The 27,159-nt window shown below is 34.1% G+C and overlaps 1 protein-coding gene across 2 annotated transcripts in view; it reads right to left on the bottom strand.

Annotated features, from left to right (window-relative positions):
* LOC130896613 (voltage-dependent T-type calcium channel subunit alpha-1G-like) overlaps nt 1-27,159 on the bottom strand; it is a 65,125-nt gene continuing 37,966 nt past the window's right edge. For both annotated transcript variants that reach the window (XM_057804812.1, XM_057804811.1), the window contains exons 17-28: nt 25,115-25,405; nt 24,727-25,010; nt 24,120-24,312; nt 20,945-21,094; nt 20,680-20,841; nt 18,310-18,525; nt 18,061-18,253; nt 13,519-13,889; nt 13,153-13,354; nt 12,377-12,609; nt 10,261-10,431; nt 1-487 (exon numbers count right to left, since the gene is read on the bottom strand). In XM_057804812.1, the coding sequence (XP_057660795.1) occupies nt 134-487; nt 10,261-10,431; nt 12,377-12,609; nt 13,153-13,354; nt 13,519-13,889; nt 18,061-18,253; nt 18,310-18,525; nt 20,680-20,841; nt 20,945-21,094; nt 24,120-24,312; nt 24,727-25,010; nt 25,115-25,405 (2,820 nt within the window). In that variant the 3' untranslated portion in view covers nt 1-133. The remainder of the gene's footprint in view (nt 488-10,260; nt 10,432-12,376; nt 12,610-13,152; nt 13,355-13,518; nt 13,890-18,060; nt 18,254-18,309; nt 18,526-20,679; nt 20,842-20,944; nt 21,095-24,119; nt 24,313-24,726; nt 25,011-25,114; nt 25,406-27,159) is intronic.

The raw sequence follows: 27,159 nt of genomic DNA, 5'->3' as shown, positions 1-27,159 counted from the left end.
ATTGAAATATATTTAATTTCTAAATGTTTACTAACAACGTTTAACTGGAGGGTACAAATACAAGTAAATGAGTAGCTAAATCGGAAAATATGAAAAATACTTTTCGCTTTATCAATTTTTCGAGATACGGGGTTTAATTTTTGCACTTGGGTACCGCTAATAAAATAGAAGATTCCTCGTGTACGTCCATGGATAATTGTTTTTTAAGAATGTTTTTAACGCTGCCGGATCTTTGTAAAAATTCTTTTTGCAACGGTACCGATAGAAACGTCGATTTTTCATTCGATTCGTCTAAATCTTTACGTGGAAAACCGTCGTCCGATAAATAACCAATACTGTAAATATCCGTAGCTTCCTCTATGTACCTCAAGGGTTTTTGATTAGATTTAATAGGGGCGATCGGAGTCGCGTTTGTCGGATTATCTATTTTTAGGATAACTTTCGCTCCGGGGGCGGTATAAGTGAAATTCGACGGTAACGAACGCACCTGGAATAGTACCTGAATCAGAATTTAACGTAATCCTCAACAGTTATGTCATGCAACTAACGTTTAAGTTCTACGTCGGAAGGAAAGCGACAGATGGAAGGAAAATGAAACAGATTCTACTTTAACGAAAAGTTTTCTTCTTCTAAACACTTATTTTATTCGACAAGCTATTATTAATACAATCATAATGGTTTAACACGCGTTTCGATTACCAAGTTATCGGTCTTCAGGGATAGAATGTGTACTTACCAGAATTATGGATGTTCCCAAGAATGTAAGACAACTTACCAATACACCTTCAAGGTATTTGAGTCTTTTAATCTAATATTTCCTTGGTTGGCTCGCAGAAACCACAGTTGACGTCCTCTGTCATACTCACCATCTGAATCATCGTCATCTTCTACCAAAACATCGTTTCTGGTCATCATGTAAAATTCTTCTTATTTCCAAGCTGTTAAGGTTACGTATTTATGAATTTTTTTGGATTATCTCAAACTAGGAATGATATTTCATCAATAATTGACGTCCTCTGCCATATCCATCATCTGAATCATCGTCATCTTCTACCAAAACATCGTTTCTGGTCATCACGTAAAATTCTTCGGATTTCCAAGCTGTTAAGGTTACGAATTTATGAATTTTTTTGGATTATCTCAAACTAGGAATGATATTTCATCAATAATTGACGTCCTCTGCCATATTCATCATCTGAATCATCGTTATCATCTACCAAAACATCGTTTCTGGTCATCACGTAAAATTCTTCGGATTTCTAAGCTGTTGAAGTTACGAATTTATTAATTTTTTTGGATTATCTCAGACTAGGAATGATATTTCATCAATAATTGACGTCCTCTGCAATACCCGTCATCTGAATCATCATCATCATCTACTAAAACATCGTTTCTGGTCATTACGTAAAATTCTTCGGATTTCCAAGCTGTTAAGGTTACGAATTTATGATTTTTTTTGGATTATCTCAAACTAGGAATGATATTTCATCAATAATTGACGTCCTCTGCCATATCCATCATCTGAATCATCGTCATCTTCTACCAAAACATCGTTTCTGGTCATCACGTAAAATTCTTCGGATTTCCAAGCTGTTGAAGTTACGAATTTATGAATTTTTTTGGATTATCTCAAACTAGGAATGATATTTCATCAGTAATTGACGTCCTCTGCCATATCCATCATCTGAATCATCGTCATCTTCTACCAAAACATCGTTTCTGGTCATCACGTAAAATTCTTCGGATTTCTAAGCTGTTGAAGTTACGTATTTATGAATTTTTTTGGATTATCTCAAACTAGGAATGATATTTCATCAATAATTGACGTCCTCTGCCATATCCATCATCTGAATCATCGTCATCTTCTACCAAAACATCGTTTCTGGTCATCACGTAAAATTCTTCGGATTTCCAAGCTGTTAAGGTTACGAATTTATGAATTTTTTTGGATTATCTCAAACTAGGAATGATATTTCATCAATAATTGACGTCCTCTGCCATATTCATCATCTGAATCATCGTTATCATCTACCAAAACATCGTTTCTGGTCATCACGTAAAATTCTTCTTATTTCTAAGCTGTTGAGGTTACGAATTTATGATTTTTTTGGATTATTTTAGACTAGGAATGATATTTCATCAATAATTGACGTCCTCTGCCATATTCATCATCTGAATCATCGTTATCATCTACCAAAACATCGTTTCTGGTCATCACGTAAAATTCTTCGGATTTCTAAGCTGTTGAAGTTACGTATTTATGAATTTTTTTGGATTATCTCAAACTAGGAATGATATTTCATCAATAATTGACGTCCTCTGCCATATCCATCATCTGAATCATCGTCATCTTCTACCAAAACATCGTTTCTGGTCATCACGTAAAATTCTTCGGATTTCCAAGCTGTTAAGGTTACGAATTTATGAATTTTTTTGGATTATCTCAAACTAGGAATGATATTTCATCAATAATTGACGTCCTCTGCCATATTCATCATCTGAATCATCGTTATCATCTACCAAAACATCGTTTCTGGTCATCACGTAAAATTCTTCGGATTTCTAAGCTGTTGAAGTTACGAATTTATGAATTTTTTGGATTATCTCAAACTAGGAATGATATTTCATCAATAATTGACGTCCTCTGCCATATCCATCATCTGAATCATCGTCATCATCTACCAAAACATCGTTTCTGGTCATCACGTAAAATTCTTCGGATTTCTAAGCTGTTGAAGTTACGTATTTATGAATTTTTTTGGATTATCTCAAACTAGGAATGATATTTCATCAATAATTGACGTCCTCTGCCATATCCATCATCTGAATCATCGTCATCTTCTACCAAAACATCGTTTCTGGTCATCACGTAAAATTCTTCGGATTTCCAAGCTGTTAAGGTTACGAATTTATGAATTTTTTTGGATTATCTCAAACTAGGAATGATATTTCATCAATAATTGACGTCCTCTGCCATATTCATCATCTGAATCATCGTTATCATCTACCAAAACATCGTTTCTGGTCATCACGTAAAATTCTTCTTATTTCTAAGCTGTTGAGGTTACGAATTTATGATTTTTTTGGATTATTTTAGACTAGGAATGATATTTCATCAATAATTGACGTCCTCTGCCATATTCATCATCTGAATCATCATCATCATCTACTAAAACATCGTTTCTGGTCATCATGTAAAATTCTTCTTATTTCCAAGCTGTTAAGGTTACGTATTTATGAATTTTTTTGGATTATCTCAAACTAGGAATGATATTTCATCAATAATTGACGTCCTCTGCCATATCCATCATCTGAATCATCGTCATCTTCTACCAAAACATCGTTTCTGGTCATCACGTAAAATTCTTCGGATTTCCAAGCTGTTAAGGTTACGAATTTATGAATTTTTTTGGATTATCTCAAACTAGGAATGATATTTCATCAATAATTGACGTCCTCTGCCATATTCATCATCTGAATCATCGTTATCATCTACCAAAACATCGTTTCTGGTCATCACGTAAAATTCTTCGGATTTCTAAGCTGTTGAAGTTACGAATTTATTAATTTTTTTGGATTATCTCAGACTAGGAATGATATTTCATCAATAATTGACGTCCTCTGCAATACCCGTCATCTGAATCATCATCATCATCTACTAAAACATCGTTTCTGGTCATTACGTAAAATTCTTCGGATTTCCAAGCTGTTAAGGTTACGAATTTATGAATTTTTTTGGATTATCTCAAACTAGGAATGATATTTCATCAATAATTGACGTCCTCTGCCATATCCATCATCTGAATCATCGTCATCTTCTACCAAAACATCGTTTCTGGTCATCACGTAAAATTCTTCGGATTTCCAAGCTGTTGAAGTTACGAATTTATGAATTTTTTTGGATTATCTCAAACTAGGAATGATATTTCATCAATAATTGATGTCCTCTGCCATATTCATCATCTGAATCATCGTTATCATCTACCAAAACATCGTTTCTGGTCATCACGTGAAATTCTTCGGATTTCTAAGCTGTTGAAGTTACGAATTTATGAATTTTTTGGATTATCTCAAACTAGGAATGATATTTCATCAATAATTGACGTCCTCTGCCATATCCATCATCTGAATCATCGTTATCATCTACCAAAACATCGTTTCTGGTCATCACGTAAAATTCTTCGGATTTCCAAGCTGTTGAAGTTACGAATTTATGAATTTTTTTGGATTATCTCAAACTAGGAATGATATTTCATCAATAATTGATGTCCTCTGCCATATTCATCATCTGAATCATCGTTATCATCTACCAAAACATCGTTTCTGGTCATTACGTAAAATTCTTCGGATTTCCAAGCTGTTGAGGTTACGAATTTATGAATTTTTTTGGATTATCTTAAAGTAGGAATAATATTTCATCAATAATTGACGTCCTCTGCCATACCCGTCATCTGAATCATCATCATCATCTACTAAAACATCGTTTCTGGTCATTACGTAAAATTCTTCGGATTTCCAAGCTGTTAAGGTTACGAATTTATGAATTTTTTTGGATTATCTCAAACTAGGAATGATATTTCATCAATAATTGACGTCCTCTGCCATATCCATCATCTGAATCATCGTCATCTTCTACCAAAACATCGTTTCTGGTCATCACGTAAAATTCTTCGGATTTCCAAGCTGTTGAAGTTACGAATTTATGAATTTTTTTGGATTATCTCAAACTAGGAATGATATTTCATCAATAATTGACGTCCTCTGCCATATCCATCATCTGAATCATCGTCATCTTCTACCAAAACATCGTTTCTGGTCATCACGTAAAATTCTTCTTATTTCCAAGCTGTTAAGGTTACGTATTTATGATTTTTTTTGGATTATCTCAAACTAGGAATGATATTTCATCAATAATTGACGTCCTCTGCCATATCCATCATCTGAATCATCGTCATCTTCTACCAAAACATCGTTTCTGGTCATCACGTAAAATTCTTCGGATTTCCAAGCTGTTGAAGTTACGAATTTATGAATTTTTTTGGATTATCTCAAACTAGGAATGATATTTCATCAATAATTGACGTCCTCTGCCATATCCATCATCTGAATCATCGTCATCTTCTACCAAAACATCGTTTCTGGTCATCACGTAAAATTCTTCTTATTTCCAAGCTGTTAAGGTTACGTATTTATGATTTTTTTTGGATTATCTCAAACTAGGAATAATATTTCATCAATAATTGACGTCCTCTGCCATACCCGTCATCTGAATCATCATCATCATCTACTAAAACATCGTTTCTGGTCATTACGTAAAATTCTTCGGATTTCCAAGCTGTTAAGGTTACGAATTTATGAATTTTTTTGGATTATCTCAAACTAGGAATGATATTTCATCAATAATTGACGTCCTCTGCCATATCCATCATCTGAATCATCGTCATCTTCTACCAAAACATCGTTTCTGGTCATCACGTAAAATTCTTCGGATTTCCAAGCTGTTGAAGTTACGAATTTATGAATTTTTTTGGATTATCTCAAACTAGGAATGATATTTCATCAATAATTGATGTCCTCTGCCATATTCATCATCTGAATCATCGTTATCATCTACCAAAACATCGTTTCTGGTCATCACGTGAAATTCTTCGGATTTCTAAGCTGTTGAAGTTACGAATTTATGAATTTTTTGGATTATCTCAAACTAGGAATGATATTTCATCAATAATTGACGTCCTCTGCCATATCCATCATCTGAATCATCGTTATCATCTACCAAAACATCGTTTCTGGTCATCACGTAAAATTCTTCGGATTTCCAAGCTGTTGAAGTTACGAATTTATGAATTTTTTTGGATTATCTCAAACTAGGAATGATATTTCATCAATAATTGATGTCCTCTGCCATATTCATCATCTGAATCATCGTTATCATCTACCAAAACATCGTTTCTGGTCATTACGTAAAATTCTTCGGATTTCCAAGCTGTTGAGGTTACGAATTTATGAATTTTTTTGGATTATCTTAAAGTAGGAATAATATTTCATCAATAATTGACGTCCTCTGCCATACCCGTCATCTGAATCATCATCATCATCTACTAAAACATCGTTTCTGGTCATTACGTAAAATTCTTCGGATTTCCAAGCTGTTAAGGTTACGAATTTATGAATTTTTTTGGATTATCTCAAACTAGGAATGATATTTCATCAATAATTGACGTCCTCTGCCATATCCATCATCTGAATCATCGTCATCTTCTACCAAAACATCGTTTCTGGTCATCACGTAAAATTCTTCGGATTTCCAAGCTGTTGAAGTTACGAATTTATGAATTTTTTTGGATTATCTCAAACTAGGAATGATATTTCATCAATAATTGATGTCCTCTGCCATATTCATCATCTGAATCATCGTTATCATCTACCAAAACATCGTTTCTGGTCATCACGTGAAATTCTTCGGATTTCTAAGCTGTTGAAGTTACGAATTTATGAATTTTTTGGATTATCTCAAACTAGGAATGATATTTCATCAATAATTGACGTCCTCTGCCATATCCATCATCTGAATCATCGTCATCTTCTACCAAAACATCGTTTCTGGTCATCATGTAAAATTCTTCTTATTTCCAAGCTGTTAAGGTTACGAATTTATGAATTTTTTGGATTATCTCAGACTAGGAATGATATTTCATCAATAATTGACGTCCTCTGCCATATTCATTATCTGAATCATCGTTATCATCTACCAAAACATCGTTTCTGGTCATCACGTAAAATTCTTCGGATTTCTAAGCTGTTGAAGTTACGAATTTATGAATTTTTTTGGATTATCTCAAACTAGGAATGATATTTCATCAATAATTGACGTCCTCTGCCATATCCATCATCTGAATCATCGTCATCATCTACCAAAACATCGTTTCTGGTCATCACGTAAAATTCTTCGGATTTCCAAGCTGTTAAGGTTACGAATTTATGAATTTTTTTGGATTATCTCAAACTAGGAATGATATTTCATCAATAATTGACGTCCTCTGCCATATTCATCATCTGAATCATCGTTATCATCTACCAAAACATCGTTTCTGGTCATCACGTAAAATTCTTCGGATTTCTAAGCTGTTGAAGTTACGAATTTATTAATTTTTTTGGATTATCTCAGACTAGGAATGATATTTCATCAATAATTGACGTCCTCTGCAATACCCGTCATCTGAATCATCATCATCATCTACTAAAACATCGTTTCTGGTCATTACGTAAAATTCTTCGGATTTCCAAGCTGTTAAGGTTACGAATTTATGATTTTTTTTGGATTATCTCAAACTAGGAATGATATTTCATCAATAATTGACGTCCTCTGCCATATCCATCATCTGAATCATCGTCATCTTCTACCAAAACATCGTTTCTGGTCATCACGTAAAATTCTTCGGATTTCTAAGCTGTTGAAGTTACGTATTTATGAATTTTTTTGGATTATCTCAAACTAGGAATGATATTTCATCAATAATTGACGTCCTCTGCCATATCCATCATCTGAATCATCGTCATCATCTACCAAAACATCGTTTCTGGTCATCACGTAAAATTCTTCGGATTTCTAAGCTGTTGAAGTTACGTATTTATGAATTTTTTTGGATTATCTCAAACTAGGAATGATATTTCATCAATAATTGACGTCCTCTGCCATATTCATCATCTGAATCATCGTTATCATCTACCAAAACATCGTTTCTGGTCATCACGTAAAATTCTTCGGATTTCTAAGCTGTTGAAGTTACGAATTTATGAATTTTTTGGATTATCTCAAACTAGGAATGATATTTCATCAATAATTGACGTCCTCTGCCATATCCATCATCTGAATCATCGTCATCATCTACCAAAACATCGTTTCTGGTCATCATGTAAAATTCTTCTTATTTCCAAGCTGTTAAGGTTACGAATTTATGAATTTTTTGGATTATCTCAAACTAGGAATGATATTTCATCAATAATTGACGTCCTCTGCCATATCCATCATCTGAATCATCGTCATCATCTACCAAAACATCGTTTCTGGTCATCACGTAAAATTCTTCGGATTTCTAAGCTGTTGAAGTTACGAATTTATGAATTTTTTGGATTATCTCAAACTAGGAATGATATTTCATCAATAATTGACGTCCTCTGCCATATCCATCATCTGAATCATCGTCATCATCTACCAAAACATCGTTTCTGGTCATCATGTAAAATTCTTCTTATTTCCAAGCTGTTAAGGTTACGAATTTATGAATTTTTTGGATTATCTCAAACTAGGAATGATATTTCATCAATAATTGACGTCCTCTGCCATATCCATCATCTGAATCATCGTTATCATCTACCAAAACATCGTTTCTGGTCATCACGTAAAATTCTTCGGATTTCTAAGCTGTTGAAGTTACGAATTTATGAATTTTTTGGATTATCTCAAACTAGGAATGATATTTCATCAATAATTGACGTCCTCTGCCATATCCATCATCTGAATCATCGTCATCATCTACCAAAACATCGTTTCTGGTCATCATGTAAAATTCTTCTTATTTCCAAGCTGTTAAGGTTACGAATTTATGAATTTTTTGGATTATCTCAAACTAGGAATGATATTTCATCAATAATTGACGTCCTCTGCCATATCCATCATCTGAATCATCGTTATCATCTACCAAAACATCGTTTCTGGTCATCACGTAAAATTCTTCGGATTTCTAAGCTGTTGAAGTTACGAATTTATGAATTTTTTGGATTATCTCAAACTAGGAATGATATTTCATCAATAATTGACGTCCTCTGCCATATCCATCATCTGAATCATCGTCATCATCTACCAAAACATCGTTTCTGGTCATCATGTAAAATTCTTCGGATTTCTAAGCTGTTGAAGTTACGAATTTATGAATTTTTTGGATTATCTCAAACTAGGAATGATATTTCATCAATAATTGACGTCCTCTGCCATATCCATCATCTGAATCATCGTCATCATCTACCAAAACATCGTTTCTGGTCATCATGTAAAATTCTTCTTATTTCCAAGCTGTTAAGGTTACGAATTTATGAATTTTTTGGATTATCTCAAACTAGGAATGATATTTCATCAATAATTGACGTCCTCTGCCATATCCATCATCTGAATCATCGTCATCATCTACCAAAACATCGTTTCTGGTCATCACGTAAAATTCTTCGGATTTCTAAGCTGTTGAAGTTACGAATTTATGAATTTTTTGGATTATCTCAAACTAGGAATGATATTTCATCAATAATTGACGTCCTCTGCCATATCCATCATCTGAATCATCGTCATCTTCTACCAAAACATCGTTTCTGGTCATTACGTAAAATTCTTCGGATTTCCAAGCTGTTAAGGTTACGAATTTATTAATTTTTTTGGATTATCTTAAAGTAGGAATGAGATTTTATCCGATTCTTTAACCATTCCTCCATTCAATCGCTGATGTAGCGTCTCGCGAATGCTCTGATCCATGGTATTGAGTCGTTGAATCATTTTTTTCATCAACACTGTCGGTTTCTTCATATCCTGGTGTCCCGGAAACCACTTTGTTGGTGCGATTAGTACGTTTCAGGACATTCAAGGCTATCTCAGGAAATTTTCATCGGCTATCATAGTTTTTTGGTTATAAACGAAACCAAACGTATATTCAAAATGGATTTTATATAAATAAACTCAAGTCAAGTTTTAATTTATAATTTTCCAAACAAAATACTAGGAATCGTTTAAATTGTTTAGCAACTGGACTAATTGTAAACTCACGGTTTTGTCTTGAGTTCCCACCTGTCCAAACCGTTCTTCATCGCGCATTTTGATCACGTTTTTGACCAATTTTTTAACCATTAAATCACTCATTTTATTCTATCTATAAACCTCGTAGATTTACCGGTACATTTAATTTTTTTTGTATCGTCTGTAGCTGCTGTTTTAATTACTTCTGCTTGATTGAAATTGGGTACCAATCAACGTCCATTTTGACTTATGGCATTCGCGTCCATTTTGACTTATGGCATTCGCGTCCATTTTGACTTATTGTCGCACGCCATGTTTTAGGAAAAAACAAAAAAAACATATAACAGAAAGCAAAGTAGAGATTAGAAAAAATATATTTTAATATTTATTTTGAATCTACATAGAAAAGAAATAGTTTCTAAATTATACATTTATTTACATTAAACACACTATAAAGCTACCAAAGACTAAAATCTTACTTTGTATAAATGTTTCTTTTGCGATTGGCCTTGTTGGTCGTCCTGAAGGGCAAGGTACAATTCCTTTTCGTTAAGTTCTTGCTTTTCGACGAATTCCCTTTCGAGCTGCGCGTCCAAATCCTGTTCGTCCTCTAGTTGTTTGTGGGATTCCTCCAAGTGTTTCATTAAAACCTATAAACAATCCAAACGAATATATATATACAGTGTGAGCACGAAACAGCACGTCCAGATCCACAATTTTTTGTATTTGTTAATTTATTTGACGTGATAATTTGACAGTTATCATTTTATTTTGAAACTAATCGTAATAATCAACGAATATACAGTGTGAGACATCAATAAAACTTTGAAATTTTAAAAAAACTCACCCTGTAAATCAATTTTATAAGGGAAATGTATTATTACGTTAATTAGCGAATAAATTATTCATTTGACGTGATAATTTGACAGTTATCATTTTATTTTGAAACTAATCGTAATAATCAACGAATATACAGTGTGAGACATCAATAAAACTTTGAAATTTTAAAAAAACTCACCCTGTAAATCAATTTTATAAGGGAAATGTATTATTACGTTAATTAGCGAATAAATTATTCATTTGACGTGATAATTTGACAGTTATCATTTTATTTTGAAACTAATCGTAATAATCAACGAATATACAGTGTGAGACATCAATAAAACTTTGAAATTTTAAAAAAACTCACCCTGTAAATCAATTTTATAAGGGAAATGTATTATTACGTTAATTAGCGAATAAATTATTCATTTGACGTGATAATTTGACAGTTATCATTTTATTTTGAAACTAATCGTAATAATCAACGAATATACAGTGTGACACATCAATCAAACTTTGAAATTCTAAAAAAACTCACCCTGTAAATCAATTTTATAAGGGAAATGTATTATTACGTTAATTAGCGAATAAATTATTCATTTGACGTGATAATTTGACAGTTATCATTTTATTTTGAAACTAATCGTAATAATCAACGAATATACAGTGTGAGACATCAATCAAACTTTGAAATTCTAAAAAAACTCACCCTGTAAATCAATTTTATAAGGGAAATGTATTATTACGTTAATTAGCGAATAAATTATTCATTTGACGTGATAATTTGACAGTTATCATTTTATTTTGAAACTAATCGTAATAATCAACGAATATACAGTGTGAGACATCAATCAAACTTTGAAATTCTAAAAAAACTCACCCTGTAAATCAATTTTATAAGGGAAATGTATTATTACGTTAATTAGCGAATAAATTATTCATTTGACGTGATAATTTGACAGTTATCATTTTATTTTGAAACTAATCGTAATAATCAACGAATATACAGTGTGAGACATCAATCAAACTTTGAAATTTTAAAAAAACTCACCCTGTAAATCAATTTTATAAGGGAAATGTATTATTACGTTAATTAGCGAATAAATTATTCATTTGACGTGATAATTTGACAGTTATCATTTTATTTTGAAACTAATCGTAATAATCAACGAATATACAGTGTGAGACATCAATCAAACTTTGAAATTTTAAAAAAACTCACCCTGTAAATCAATTTTATAAGGGAAATGTATTATTACGTTAATTAGCGAATAAATTATTCATTTGACGTGATAATTTGACAGTTATCATTTTATTTTGAAACTAATCGTAATAATCAACGAATATACAGTGTGAGACATCAATCAAACTTTGAAATTCTAAAAAAACTCACCCTGTAAATCAATTTTATAAGGGAAATGTATTATTATGTTAATTAGCGAATAAATTATTCATTTGACGTGATAATTTGACAGTTATCATTTTATTTTGAAACTAATCGTAATAATCAACGAATATACAGTGTGAGACATCAATAAAACTTTGAAATTTTAAAAAAACTCACCCTGTAAATCAATTTTATAAGGGAAATGTATTATTACGTTAATTAGCGAATAAATTATTCATTTGACGTGATAATTTGACAGTTATCATTTTATTTTGAACCTAATCGTAATAATCAACGAATATACAGTGTGAGACACCAATAAAACTTTGAAATTTTAAAAAAACTCACCCTGTAAATCAATTTTTTGAGGGGAAATGGATACTTACGGCAACAACGACGTTGACTAAAACAAACTGCGCCATCAACACAAATATCACAAAGAAAATCGGGGCGATTATTGGCGAAATGCAGCAATTATTGATGCAATCGTCCCCATGATCACAGTGCTCGTCGTCTAGAGTATCCTTCATGATACCGTTCCAATTATCTCCCGTCGCCACTCGAAATAAAGTCAGAAAAGCCATACCGAAATTTTGGAAATGCGCGTGTTCACCCAAACCTACAAATCGTTTCGGAAAATATGAAAATTCAGGTTCCTAATCGAATTTAAACGATTTTTTACGAGTTTATACGAGATTCTTTGAAATAGTCGTAGAAACTTCCACCAGATACAAAAATAGTACCAGAAAGGTGTAGAAAATCCACAAAAATGTACCGAATTAACTCGAAATTTTGTTTTTAATTTATAGGACCGGATACTTTTCGTACCGGCCTCGTATGTGTAGAAATTTGACAGCTGACGTACTGTCAGTCATTGACTTGTGGAATTTTTAGCGAAACAACTTTCGTTAGACACGAAATAATCAATCGTTGAGTCGAAATATCAAAATAAATAATCCCAAAACCTAAATTTGACCTAGACCTTTAAAAACAATGATTTAACGATTCTAATCAATATCGATTTGTGTGAATGAATGATTAATCGATTCCATAACTCATGGTTCGTTTCGAAAGTGCCGTTTTACCGAATTAAAGCATCTTTTAACAACAGATCTGAACCCCATCGATTTTTTTCCTGAAGATACGGAAAAAATATATTTACCTTGACACGGAGTGATGTTGCAATCTAATCTACCGAACAATTCGACTCCCAAAGCTGCGAAAATGAAAAATAAAAGGAAAAATAGCAATCCTAGATTGCCAACTTGAGGTAGTGCTTGCATGACGGTGTCTAGAAGTGCCCTGATTCCTTTGGCCATTTTCAATAGCTTCAAAACCCTGGCGATTCTCATTACTCTCAGAACCTGGAAAATAAAAGTCAATTCAAGTCGTTTCCGCCATAGCCGAACTCATAATTTTACTGCTTTATCCATCCACGACCTGGTGCGCCATCTCCTGGGCGCTCTATTCCGTCCACGAGACTCCTGACGCAGAAGGAGGAAATAAACATGTGATTAAACATACTTACTCTAATAATGGTCGGATTGATGGGTATTATCTTCAAATCCTGAACGATCTCTTCTATAACGATCCCCACAACCGATAATATAACAATGGCGACGTCCAGGAGGTTCCATTTATCTTTTCTGTACATCTTGAAACCGAGAGCTACCAATTTCATGGTACTTTCCAATATGAAAACCGCGGTGAAAAAATAATTGAAAATTCTTAACGCGTACTCCCAATAATCCGGCATGTGGTACCTTTCAGTAGCCATTGTTATCACGTTCAAACCTATCACCAAGGCTATGGCTAAATCGAAATACTTCGAAGTGACTATTTTATGGATTTCCAATCTCCACGGCGGGTACGAAATGAAATAAGGCAGTTCGTTCATTTCTAAAACGGAAAATTCATGTTTATAAACTATATCATTTTCTAGAATAATCGATTTATTGGAAATCTCTTATTTATCGTAAACAAAACGGGTTTTAATAGACATTGTCTTAAAAATCACGAATTATACGTCGAATTGGTTAATCGTCCACGTTATTCACCAGATTTGGTCACCGAAATCAAAGTTTTAATTGTATAAAACAAGATTTTTATCATACGGGGTTGTTAACGTTCAATTAAACGCCTATTTTGAAGAAAAATCGTCTCTAAACTAAATATTTAGATTCAGTTTCGATGAATAATTACGAAAAACAAATTTATTCCGTTACAAGGTTAAAAAATGTTATATAACGAAGTTTTTTGTAAAATTGATACACCCTGTATGATGAATATTCGTTTTTCTAACCTCAAAGCTTTATTTGCACGATGACTATTCGTTTTATAGACTATTTCACTTTCTGGAATAATCGATTTATTGGAAATCTCTTATTTATCGTAAAAAAACAGATTTTCGAAGAAATAGTCTTGAAAATCACGAATCATACGTCGAATTGGTTAATCGTCCACGTTATTCACCAGATTTAGTCATCAAAATCAAAGTTTTAATTGTATAAAAGAAGATTTTTATCATACGAGGTTGTTATCGTAAAATTAAACGCCTATTTTGAAGAAAAATCGTCTCTAAACTAAATATTTAGATTTAGTTTTGAAAAATAATTACGAAAAACAAATTTATTCCGTTACAAGGTTAAAAAATGTTATATAACGAAGTTTTTTGTAAAATTGATACACCCTGTATGATGAATATTCGTTTTTCTAACCTCAAAGCTTTATTTGCACGATGACTATTCGTTTTATAGACTATTTCACTTTCTGGAATAATCGATTTATTGGAAATCTCTTATTTATCGTAAAAAAAAACAGATTTTCGAAGAAATAGTCTTGAAAATCACGAATAATACATCGAATTGGTTAATCGACCACGTTATTCACCAGATTTGGTCACCGAAATCAAAGTTTTAATTGTATAAAACAAGATTTTTATCATACGAGGTTGTTAACGTTCAATTAAACGCCTATTTTGAAGAAAAATCGTCTCTAAACTAAATATTTAGATTCAGTTTCGATGAATAATTACGAAAAACAAATTTATTCCGTTACAAGGTTAAAAAATGTTATATAACGAAGTTTTTTGTAAAATTGATACACCCTGTATGATGAATATTCGTTTTTCTAACCTCAAAGCTTTATTTGCACGATGACTATTCGTTTTATAGACTATTTCACTTTCTGGAATAATCGATTTATTGGAAATCTCTTATTTATCGTAAAAAAAAACAGATTTTCGAAGAAATAGTCTTAAAAATCACGAATCATACGTCGAATTGGTTAATCGTCCACGTTATTCACCAGATTTGGTCACCGAAATCAAAGTTTTAATTGTATAAAACAAGATTTTTATCATACGAGGTTGTTATCGTTTAATTAAACGCCTATTTTGAAGAAAAATCGTCTCTAAACTAAATATTTAGATTCAGTTTCGATAAATAATTACGAAAAACAAACTTATTTCGTTACAAGGTTAAAAAATGTTATATAACGAAGTTTATTGTGAAATTGATACACCCTGTATGAAGAATATTCGTTTTTCTAACCACAAAGCTTTATTTGCACGATGACTATTCGTTTTATAGACTATTTCACTTTCTGGAATAATCGATTTATTGGAAATCTCTTATTTATCGTAAACAAAACAGATTTTCGAAGAAATAGTCTTGAAAATCACGAATTATACGTCGAATTGGTTAATCGTCCACGTTATTCACCAGATTTGGTCACCGAAATTAAAGTTTTAATTGTATAAAACAAGATTTTTATCATACGAGGTTGTTATCGTAAAATTAAACGCCTATTTTGAAGAAAAATCGTCTCTAAACTAAATATTTAGATTCAGTTTCGATAAATAATTACGAAAAACAAATTTATTCCGTTACAAGGTTAAAAAATGTTATATAACGAAGTTTTTTGTAAAATTGATACACCCTGTATGATGAATATTCGTTTTTCTAACCTCAAAGCTTTATTTGCACGATGACTATTCGTTTTATAGACTATTTCACTTTCTGGAATAATCGATTTATTGGAAATCTCTTATTTATCGTAAAAAAACAGATTTTCGAAGAAATAGTCTTGAAAATCACGAATCATACGTCGAATTGGTTAATCGTCCACGTTATTCACCAGATTTAGTCATCAAAATCAAAGTTTTAATTGTATAAAAGAAGATTTTTATCATACGAGGTTGTTATCGTAAAATTAAACGCCTATTTTGAAGAAAAATCGTCTCTAAACTAAATATTTAGATTCAGTTTCGATGAATAATTACGAAAAACAAATTTATTCCGTTACAAGGTTAAAAAATGTTATATAACGAAGTTTTTTGTAAAATTGATACACCCTGTATGATGAATATTCGTTTTTCTAACCTCAAAGCTTTATTTGCACGATGACTATTCGTTTTATAGACTATTTCACTTTCTGGAATAATCGATTTATTGGAAATCTCTTATTTATCGTAAAAAAAAACAGATTTTCGAAGAAATAGTCTTGAAAATCACGAATAATACATCGAATTGGTTAATCGACCACGTTATTCACCAGATTTGGTCACCGAAATCAAAGTTTTAATTGTATAAAACAAGATTTTTATCATACGAGGTTGTTAACGTTCAATTAAACGCCTATTTTGAAGAAAAATCGTCTCTAAACTAAATATTTAGATTCAGTTTCGATGAATAATTACGAAAAACAAATTTATTCCGTTACAAGGTTAAAAAATGTTATATAACGAAGTTTTTTGTAAAATTGATACACCCTGTATGATGAATATTCGTTTTTCTAACCTCAAAGCTTTATTTGCACGATGACTAATCGTTTTATAGACTATTTCACTTTCTGGAATAATCGATTTATTGGAAATCTCTTATTTATCGTAAAAAAAAAACAGATTTTCGAAGAAATAGTCTTGAAAATCACGAATAATACATCGAATTGGTTAATCGACCACGTTATTCACCAGATTTAGTCATCAAAATCAAAGTTTTAATTGTATAAAACAAGATTTTTATCATACGGGGTTGTTAACGTTCAATTAAACGCCTATTTTGAAGAAAAATCGTCTCTAAACTAAATATTTAGATTCAGTTTCGATAAATAATTACGAAAAACAAACTTATTTCGTTACAAGGTTAAAAAATGTTATATAACGAAGTTTATTGTGAAATTGATACACCCTGTATGAAGAATATTCGTTTTTCTAACCACAAAGCTTTATTTGCACGATGACTATTCGTTTTATAGACTATTTCACTTTCTGGAATAATCGATTTATTGGAAATCTCTTATTTATCGTAAAAAAACAGATTTTCGAAGAAATAGTCTTGAAAATCACGAATCATACGTCGAATTGGTTAATCGTCCACGTTATTCACCAGATTTAGTCATCAAAATCAAAGTTTTAATTGTATAAAACAAGATTTTTATCATACGAGGTTGTTATCGTAAAATTAAACGCCTATTTTGAATAAAAATCGTCTCTAAACTAAATATTTGGATTCAGTTTCGATAAATAATTACGAAAAACAAATTTATTCCGTTACAAGGTTAAAAAATGTTATATAACGAAGTTTTTTGTAAAATTGATACACCCTGTATGATGAATATTCGTTTTTCTAACCTCAAAGCTTTATTTGCACGATGACTATTTGTTTTATAGACTATTTCACTTTCTGGAATAATCGATTTATTGGAAATCTCTTATTTATCGTAAAAAAAACAGATTTTCGAAGAAATAGTCTTGAAAATCACGAATCATACATCGATTTGGTTAATCGACCACGTTATTCACCAGATTTGGTCACCGAAATCAAAGTTTTAATTGTATAAAACAAGATTTTTATCATACGAGGTTGTTAACGTTCAATTAAACGCCTATTTTGAAGAAAAATCGTCTCTAAACTAAATATTTAGATTTAGTTTTGATAGATAATTACGAAAAACAAATTTATTTCGTTTTTTTTTTCAAAAAAACCTTTTAGTTCGATTTAATACTTGAAAACAACTATATAACGAAGTTTATTGTGAAATTGATACACCCTGTATGTAGAATACTCACTTCTTCTTCGTTTTTCTAACCTCAAAGCTCTCTTCGCGGCTTTCCTTATTTTTTCTTCTTTTTCTTGTTCTTCCCTGCATCTATGAAAGTTTTCAACCACCACCCCGACGAACATGTTCAACACAAAGAAACCAACTAATAAAATGAATGCTATGAAATATAGTAGACGCCATTCTGAGTAATTAACTTTAGGCTGTAATCAATGAATGATTAAAATATATTTTTTTTGGTTGATTAAATGGAATTTACCTGTCTGTCAAGTCCTACGGCATCGAGGCCAGTGTACATAATGTTGACCCAGCCGTCCCTTGAGCTTAAGACGAATAAAGACATTAAAGCTTGTACTAAATCGTCGAAATTATATTTTTGATTTTTCCATACGTAACCTCTTTCGAGGCAATCGTCTTTCGTTTCGATTCCGGTTAGATTTTCACCGACGCAATAATAAAATGTTCCTTTAAATAACTGAAATAGAATTTACGCAACATTTTTGGATCTCCTGGTATAATAAGCGAATTTTTTTTTAGAATCATACGTTCCCGAAATTTTGGTGAAAATCTGAAGGTTTTTGGGAAATTGGGTAACTTACTTGAATCTGCGGACGTTTTTTGAAAATTTAAACAATTTTGGGAAAGTTTGAATCATTCAGATTTAATTTTCGAAGTTTTAGCAATCTTTTTAGAGAGTTTGAGAACTTCCTGGGAATCTCAAACTCTTTTTTCTTGAAATTTCAGACTAAATTTCAAAATTTGGAACAAAGCTCTGGGTTTTTTTGGAAAATTTGTAGAAATATTGAAAATGTTTAGAATTTTTCCGAAAATTAGAGATTTTGGCAAGATTCTTGACCTTTTTAGAGAACTGAAGAACTTCCTGGGAACCCCAAACTCTTTTTTCTTGAAATTTCAGACTAAACTTCAAAATTTGGAACAAAGTTCTGGGTTTTTTTGGAAAATTTGTAGAAATATTGAAAATGTTTAGAATTTTTTCGAAAATTAGAGATTTTGGCAAGATTCTTGACCTTTTTAGAGAACTGAAGAACTTCCTGGGAACCCCAAACTCTTTTTTCTTGAAATTTCAGACTAAATTTCAAAATTTGGAACAAAGCTCTGGGTTTTTTTGGAAAATTTGTAGAAATATTGAAAATGTTTAGAATTTTTTCGAAAATTAGAGATTTTGGCAAGATTCTGGACCTTTTTAGAGAACTGAAGAACTTCCTGGGAACCCCAAACTCTTTTTTCTTGAAATTTCAGACTAAACTTCAAAATTTGGAACAAAGTTCTGGGTTTTTTTGGAAAATTTGTAGAAATATTGAAAATGTTTAGAATTTTTTCGAAAATTAGAGATTTTGGCAAGATTCTGGACCTTTTTAGAGAACTGAAGAACTTCCTGGGAACCCCAAACTCTTTTTTCTTGAAATTTCAGACTAAACTTCAAAATTTGGAACAAAGCTCTGGGTTTTTTTGGAAAATTTGTAGAAATATTGAAAATGTTTAGAATTTTTTCGAAAATTAGAGATTTTGGCAAGATTCTTGACCTTTTTAGAGAACTGAAGAACTTCCTGGGAACCCCAAACTCTTTTTTCTTGAAATTTCAGACTAAACTTCAAAATTTGGAACAAAGTTCTGGGTTTTTTTGGAAAATTTGTAGAAATATTGAAAATGTTTAGAATTTTTTCGAAAATTAGAGATTTTGGCAAGATTCTTGACCTTTTTAGAGAACTGAAGAACTTCCTGGGAACCCCAAACTCTTTTTTCTTGAAATTTCAGACTAAACTTCAAAATTTGGAACAAAGTTCTGGGTTTTTTTGGAAAATTTGTAGAAATATTGAAAATGTTTAGAATTTTTTCGAAAATTAGAGATTTTGGCAAGATTCTTGACCTTTTTAGAGAACTGAAGAACTTCCTGGGAACCCCAAACTCTTTTTTCTTGAAATTTCAGACTAAACTTCAAAATTTTGAACAAAGTTCTGGGTTTTTTTGGAAAATTTGTAGAAATATTGAAAATGTTTAGAATTTTTTCGAAAATTAGAGATTTTGGCAAGATTCTGGACCTTTTTAGAGAACTGAAGAACTTCCTGGGAACCCCAAACTCTTTTTTCTTGAAATTTCAGACTAAACTTCAAAATTTGGAACAAAGCTCTGGGTTTTTTTGGAAAATTTGTAGAAATATTGAAAATGTTTAGAATTTTTTCGAAAATTAGAGATTTTGGCAAGATTCTGGACCTTTTTAGAGAACTGAAGAACTTCCTGGGAACCCCAAACTCTTTTTTCTTGAAATTTCAGACTAAACTTCAAAATTTTGAACAAAGTTCTGGGTTTTTTTGGAAAATTTGTAGAAATATTGAAAATGTTTAGAATTTTTTCGAAAATTAGAGATTTTGGCAACGTTCTGTACCTTTTTGGAGTATTGTAGATTTTTACTGCGAGAACCTCCACCAAAAATTGAAACTGGCGCCGTTGCCAAATTTAATAATTTTCAAAAGATCTGCAACTTGCGATAAAACGCTTTATTACCAAAATAAATATATAATAAAATCGAAAAAAAAAAAATAGAAAATTAATTCAAAATTTGAAGTATCTATATCTAAACTTACGTAACAGCCCTCGTACAATCGCTTACCTGAACTCCTAGTATACCAAATATTATAAAAAACGTACAACAAATAAGGACGATATTCCCAATCGGTCTAAGGGAAGATAATAAAGTTTGTACGACAAGTTTCAACCCCGGCGCCCTATTTATAACCCTCAAAGGACGAAGAGACCTCAACAGTCTGAACACCTAAAATTAATTAATTAACAGTAAAAGTACAAGCGGCAACGTCGCTCGATTGATCAACAAACGTAATTCACCGAATTTGTAACTATTATTTTAGTAAACTCACCCTTAATATACCGAATATTCTGGAAGTCGTATCGTTTATTAAAAACATTATGATATCCACAACGGAAATGATCACTAACGAACCGTCCATTATATTCCAACCGGAAGTGAAATAGGCGTTAGGTCCGTAGCACATTCCGCTAGCGACAACCTTAAATTTATCAAAATCCACTGTTAGATTATTAAAATAACGTAAAAATTGCAATAACCCAAAGTTACTACGAATGCAGTGACTGTTTCTACTATAAACAAATCACCACAGTTCAATTCGTATTATAATCGCCCCGGAAAATTTAATAGCGTTTTAGTTATTATGAAATTTCGTGGAAATTCACATTTTATAAGATATTTTGTACTACAAGATTCTAGATTTCATTTTTCTGGGGTTTTCGTGTCGTTTTTCCCAAGCACTACCACTTGGAGGTGCTTAAACCTTAAACCACTCGTATCCAAACGCTCCAAAGACATCTCCCGGAGTCACAGCTGGGTTTCGATCCAAAGTATGAAGTCTGCAAGTACTTTGAACCTTACTTTCAAACTTGGAGGCGCTTAAACCTTAAACCACTCGTTCCCAAATGCTCCAAAGACATCTCCCGGAGTCACAGCTGGGTTTCGATCCAAAATATGAAGTCTACAAGTACTTTGAACCTTACTTTCGAACTTGGAGGCGTTTAAACCTTAAACCACTCGTATCCAAATGCTCCAAAGACATCTCCCGGAGTCACAGCTGGGTTTCGATCCAAAGTATGAAGTCTGCAAGTACTTTGAACCTTACTTTCAAACTTGGAGGCGCTTAAACCTTAAACCACTCGTTCCCAAATGCTCCAAAGACATCTCCCGGAGTCACAGCTGGGTTTCGATCCAAAATATGAAGTCTACAAGTACTTTGAACCTTACTTTCGAACTTGGAGGCGTTTAAACCTTAAACCACTCGTATCCAAATGCTCCAAAGACATCTCCCGGAGTCACAGCTGGGTTTCGATCCAAAGTATGAAGTCTACAAGTACTTTGAACCTTACTTTCGAACTTGGAGGCGCTTAAACCTTAAACCACTCGTTCCCAAATGCTCCAAGGACATCTCCCGGAGTCACAGCTGGGTTTCGATCCAAAGTATGAAGTCTGCAAGTACTTCCAACCTTACTTTCAAACTTGGAGGCGTTTAAACCTTAAACCACTCGTTCCCAAACGCTCCAAAGACATCTCCCGGAGTCACAGCTGGGTTTCGATCCAAAGTATGAAGTCTGCAAGTACTTCGAACCTTACTTTCGAACTTGGAGGCGTTTAAACCTTAAACCACTCGTTCCCAAATGCTCCAAAGACATCTCCCGGAGTCACAGCTGGGTTTCGATCCAAAGTATGAAGTCTGCAAGTACTTCCAACCTTACTTTCAAACTTGGAGGCGTTTAAACCTTAAACCACTCGTTCCCAAACGCTCCAAAGACATCTCCCGGAGTCACAGCTGGGTTTCGATCCAAAGTATGAAGTCTGCAAGTACTTCGAACCTTACTTTCGAACTTGGAGGCGTTTAAACCTTAAACCACTCGTTCCCAAATGCTCCAAAGACATCTCCCGGAGTCACAGCTGGGTTTCGATCCAAAGTATGAAGTCTGCAAGTACTTCCAACCTTACTTTCAAACTTGGAGGCGTTTAAACCTTAAACCACTCGTTTCCAAATGCTCCAAAGACATCTCCCGGAGTCACAGCTGGGTTTCGATCCAAAGTATGAAGTCTACAAGTACTTTGAACCTTACTTTCAAACTTGGAGGCGTTTAAACCTTAAACCACTCGTTCCCAAATGCTCCAAAGACATCTCCCGGAGTCACAGCTGGGTTTCGATCCAAAGTATGAAGTCTGCAAGTACTTCGAACCTTACTTTCGAACTTGGAGGCGTTTAAACCTTAAACCACTCGTTCCCAAATGCTCCAAAGACATCTCCCGGAGTCACAGCTGGGTTTCGATCCAAAGTATGAAGTCTGCAAGTACTTCCAACCTTACTTTCGAACTTGGAGGCGTTTAAACCTTAAACCACTCGTTTCCAAATGCTCCAAAGACATCTCCCGGAGTCACAGCTGGGTTTCGATCCAAAGTATGAAGTCTGCAAGTACTTCCAACCTTACTTTCAAACTTGGAGGCGTTTAAACCTTAAACCACTCGTTCCCAAATGCTCCAAAGACATCTCCCGGAGTCACAGCTGGGTTTCGATCCAAAGTATGAAGTCTGCAAGTACTTCCAACCTTACTTTCGAACTTGGAGGCGTTTAAACCTTAAACCACTCGTTTCTAAATGCTCCAAAGACATCTCCCGGAGTCACAGCTGGGTTTCGATCCAAAGTATGAAGTCTGCAAGTACTTCCAACCTTACTTTCAAACTTGGAGGCGTTTAAACCTTAAACCACTCGTTCCCAAATGCTCCAAAGACATCTCCCGGAGTCACAGCTGGGTTTCGATCCAAAGTATGAAGTCTGCAAGTACTTCCAACCTTACTTTCAAACTTGGAGGCGTTTAAACCTTAAACCACTCGTTCCCAAATGCTCCAAAGACATCTCCCGGAGTCACAGCTTGGTTTCGATCCAAAGTATGAAGTCTGCAAGTACTTCGAACCTTACTTTCAAACTTGGAGGCGCTTAAACCTTAAACCACTCGTATCCAAATGCTCCAAAGACATCTCCCGGAGTCACAGCTGGGTTTCGATCCAAAGTATGAAGTCTACAAGTACTTTGAACCTTACTTTCAAACTTGGAGGCGCTTAAACCTTAAACCACTCGTTCCCAAATGCTCCAAAGACATCTCCCGGAGTCACAGCTGGGTTTCGATCCAAAGTATGAAGTCTACAAGTACTTTGAACCTTACTTTCGAACTTGGAGGCGCTTAAACCTTAAACCACTCGTTCCCAAATGCTCCAAAGACATCTCCCGGAGTCACAGCTGGGTTTCGATCCAAAGTATGAAGTCTGCAAGTACTGGTTTTTCTCAACCGTCACCGTGTTGGACAGACGCGTTATTTTTCACAAGAACCTTCTCAATTGCCGCGCAATTTGTGATTTTTCAAACGACCAAAGCTCCTGGTGGTCCACTGGAAGTTTGCAGACCTCAGACCTCAATTTTCGACAAACCCCAGAACGTTTTTACGTCTAACAGGGACTAAACTACAATCATAAACGTCCGGTATGGTACTTACTTTGATGAACATTTCCGTGGCGAAAACTATGGAAAATATATAATTGGAAGATTGCAGGAAGATTTTTTCGGGACTTTCGGGCGGTATATTCGGTCTTTCCATAGCCAAAGTTATACAATTCTGCGCTATGAATATCAAAACCAAATTATCGAACCAGCTCTGTTTCACTATCCAACAACAACATCTCCTAAATCTAACAAAACAAAAACTTTATTAAATTTCAATTATCCAAATATTTTCAGTCGATAAGTCGTGCTACCGATACACAGATGGCGCTACATACATATGACGTTTACGAAGTACCAACTGTAAGTGAAATTTCGATTGGTAATAAAAAAGTGACAGTTAGTAAGTGTCGATGATTCGGAGGAGTTTTTGGACGCGATAAATTAAATTTTGGTTGTGGTCTCAGTATTTTGGAATTTTGAAGATACAATTGTTAAATAATTCGTAAATAAACAAACCAAGTTACAAATCGGTGGTTAAACTAAACGAATTATCGCTTCCCCATCCACCGTATAGTCCAGATTTGGTTCCAGTATTAAAATAAAGCAATAGATGGAACTGAAGCTTAATTCGCACCAAAAGATGTTATATATCAACTTACTTATTTTCTGGAGGAAATAAATACAGAGAATAATCTTCTTTGTCCTTTAAACACCCCGAGGAATCTATAAGGGAACCGATTTTATCCATTATTTTCCTTTTAAAACCTCTTCTGATATTCAGTTGCGGTAATATACTTTCGCTCGATTTATTATCAGTTTTAACGGTGTTTTTATCATTGTTATTATTATTATTATTGAAATTACTTGTTTTTTGGAACTTGTTCGAAGGTAACGGCGATTTTTTGAAACAATTCTTCCTTCTCAAATGTGCCGGAATCGGACTCTGAAATACACAACAACGATTTTCATTTTTTTTATCGAAATAAATCGTTTCTAAATCGATTACGTTATACTGATGAGACCCGAACGTCGAAACAATGTACTTACTTGACCTTTGACGGTTTGTTGGAGATGATGCCTGCCATTATTCAAAGGTATTTCTTCCTGTATTTGATTTTTCGTCCGTTTGAATCCCGTCCTACGCGAACCGTCCGATTGACCGTTATTTTTGCGTAACGGCGTAACTTTCTCCGAAAACGTCATAGTATTGGAGCCGTTCTTTTCGTTATAAGTCACTATTTTGCATATCCGATTCGAATCCTCCGAATTATGTTTGAACTGCCGGTGAAAAGTCGAAGCTGGCGGGGACAGCTTCGGCGGAACGAGCAGCTTCGAATTCTGGAATCAAACAACTGGTTAATTGGTGGCTTCCTCTACAATAACAAGACCTTTACAGAAATCGAAGCGATAAAATTGACCTGGAGAAGATTCGAGGCGCCCGGCAAATCCTCTATGAAGAAGGTGTTACTCTGGAATCAAACAACAAGCCCTCCAGAAGACCTTTACAGAAATCGAAGCGATGAAATTGACCTGGAGAAGATTCGAGGCGCCCGGCAAATCCTCTATGAAGAGGGCGTTACTCTGGAATCAAACAACAAGCCCTCCAGAAGACCTTTACAGAAATCGAAGCGATAAAATTGACCTGGAGAAGATTCGAGGCGCCCGGCAAATCCTCTATGAAGAGGGCGTTACTCTGGAATCAAACAACAAACCCTCCAGAAGACCTTTACAGAAATCGAAGCGATAAAATTGACCTGGAGAAGATTCGAGGCGCCCGGCAAATCCTCTATGAAGAGGGCGTTACTCTGGAATCAAACAACAAGCCCTCCAGAAGACCTTTACAGAAATCGAAGCGATAAAATTGACCTGGAGAAGATTCGAGGCGCCCGGCAAATCCTCTATGAAGAGGGCGTTACTCTGGAATCAAACAACAAGCCCTCCAGAAGACCTTTACAGAAATCGAAGCGATAAAATTGACCTGGAGAAGATTCGAGGCGCCCAGTAAATCCTCTACGAAGAGGGCTTTACTCTGGAATCAAACAACAAGCCCTCCAGAAGACCTTTACAGAAATCGAAGCGATAAAATTGACCTGGAGAAGATTCGAGGCGCCCATTAAATCCTCTACGAAGAGGGCGTTACTCTGGAATCAAACAACAAGCCCTCCAGAAGACCTTTACAGAAATCGAAGCGATAAAATTGACCTGGAGAAGATTCGAGGCGCCCATTAAATCCTCTACGAAGAGGGCGTTACTCTGGAATCAAACAACAAGCCCTCCAGAAGACCTTTACAGAAATCGAAGCGATGAAATTGACCTGGAGAAGATTCGAGGCGCCCAGTAAATTCTCTACGAAGAGGGCTTTACTCTGGAATCAAACAACAAGCCCTCCAGAAGACCTTTACAGAAATCGAAGCGATAAAATTGACCTGGAGAAGATTCGAGGCGCCCGGCAAATCCTCTATGAAGAGGGCGTTACTCTGGAATCAAACAACAAGCCCTCCAGAAGACCTTTACAGAAATCGAAGCGATAAAATTGACCTGGAGAAGATTCGAGGCGCCCATTAAATCCTCTACGAAGAGGGCGTTACTCTGGAATCAAACAACAAGCCCTCCAGAAGACCTTTACAGAAATCGAAGCGATAAAATTGACCTGGAGAAGATTCGAGGCGCCCAGTAAATCCTCTACGAAGAGGGCGTTACTCTGGAATTAAACAACAAGCCCTCCAGAAGACCTTTACAGAAATCGAAGCGATGAAATTGACCTGGAGAAGATTCAAGGCGCCCAGTAAATCCTCTATGAAGAGGGCGTTACTCTGGAATCAAACAACAAGCCCTCCAGAAGACCTTTACAGAAATCGAAGCGATGAAATTGACCTGGAGAAGATTCGAGGCGCCCAGTAAATTCTCTACGAAGAGGGCTTTACTCTGGAATCAAACAACAAGCCCTCCAGAAGACCTTTACAGAAATCGAAGCGATAAAATTGACCTGGAGAAGATTCGAGGCGCCCGGCAAATCCTCTACGAAGAGGGCTTTACTCTGGAATCAAACAACAAGCCCTCCAGAAGACCTTTACAGAAATCGAAGCGATGAA

Source organism: Diorhabda carinulata, chromosome 7 (genome assembly GCF_026250575.1).
Source record: "Diorhabda carinulata isolate Delta chromosome 7, icDioCari1.1, whole genome shotgun sequence".
NCBI classification, from domain to species: domain Eukaryota; kingdom Metazoa; phylum Arthropoda; class Insecta; order Coleoptera; family Chrysomelidae; genus Diorhabda; species Diorhabda carinulata.
The sequence above is the reverse complement of the archived record's forward strand: the minus strand, read 5'-3'. Positions and strand labels throughout refer to the sequence as shown.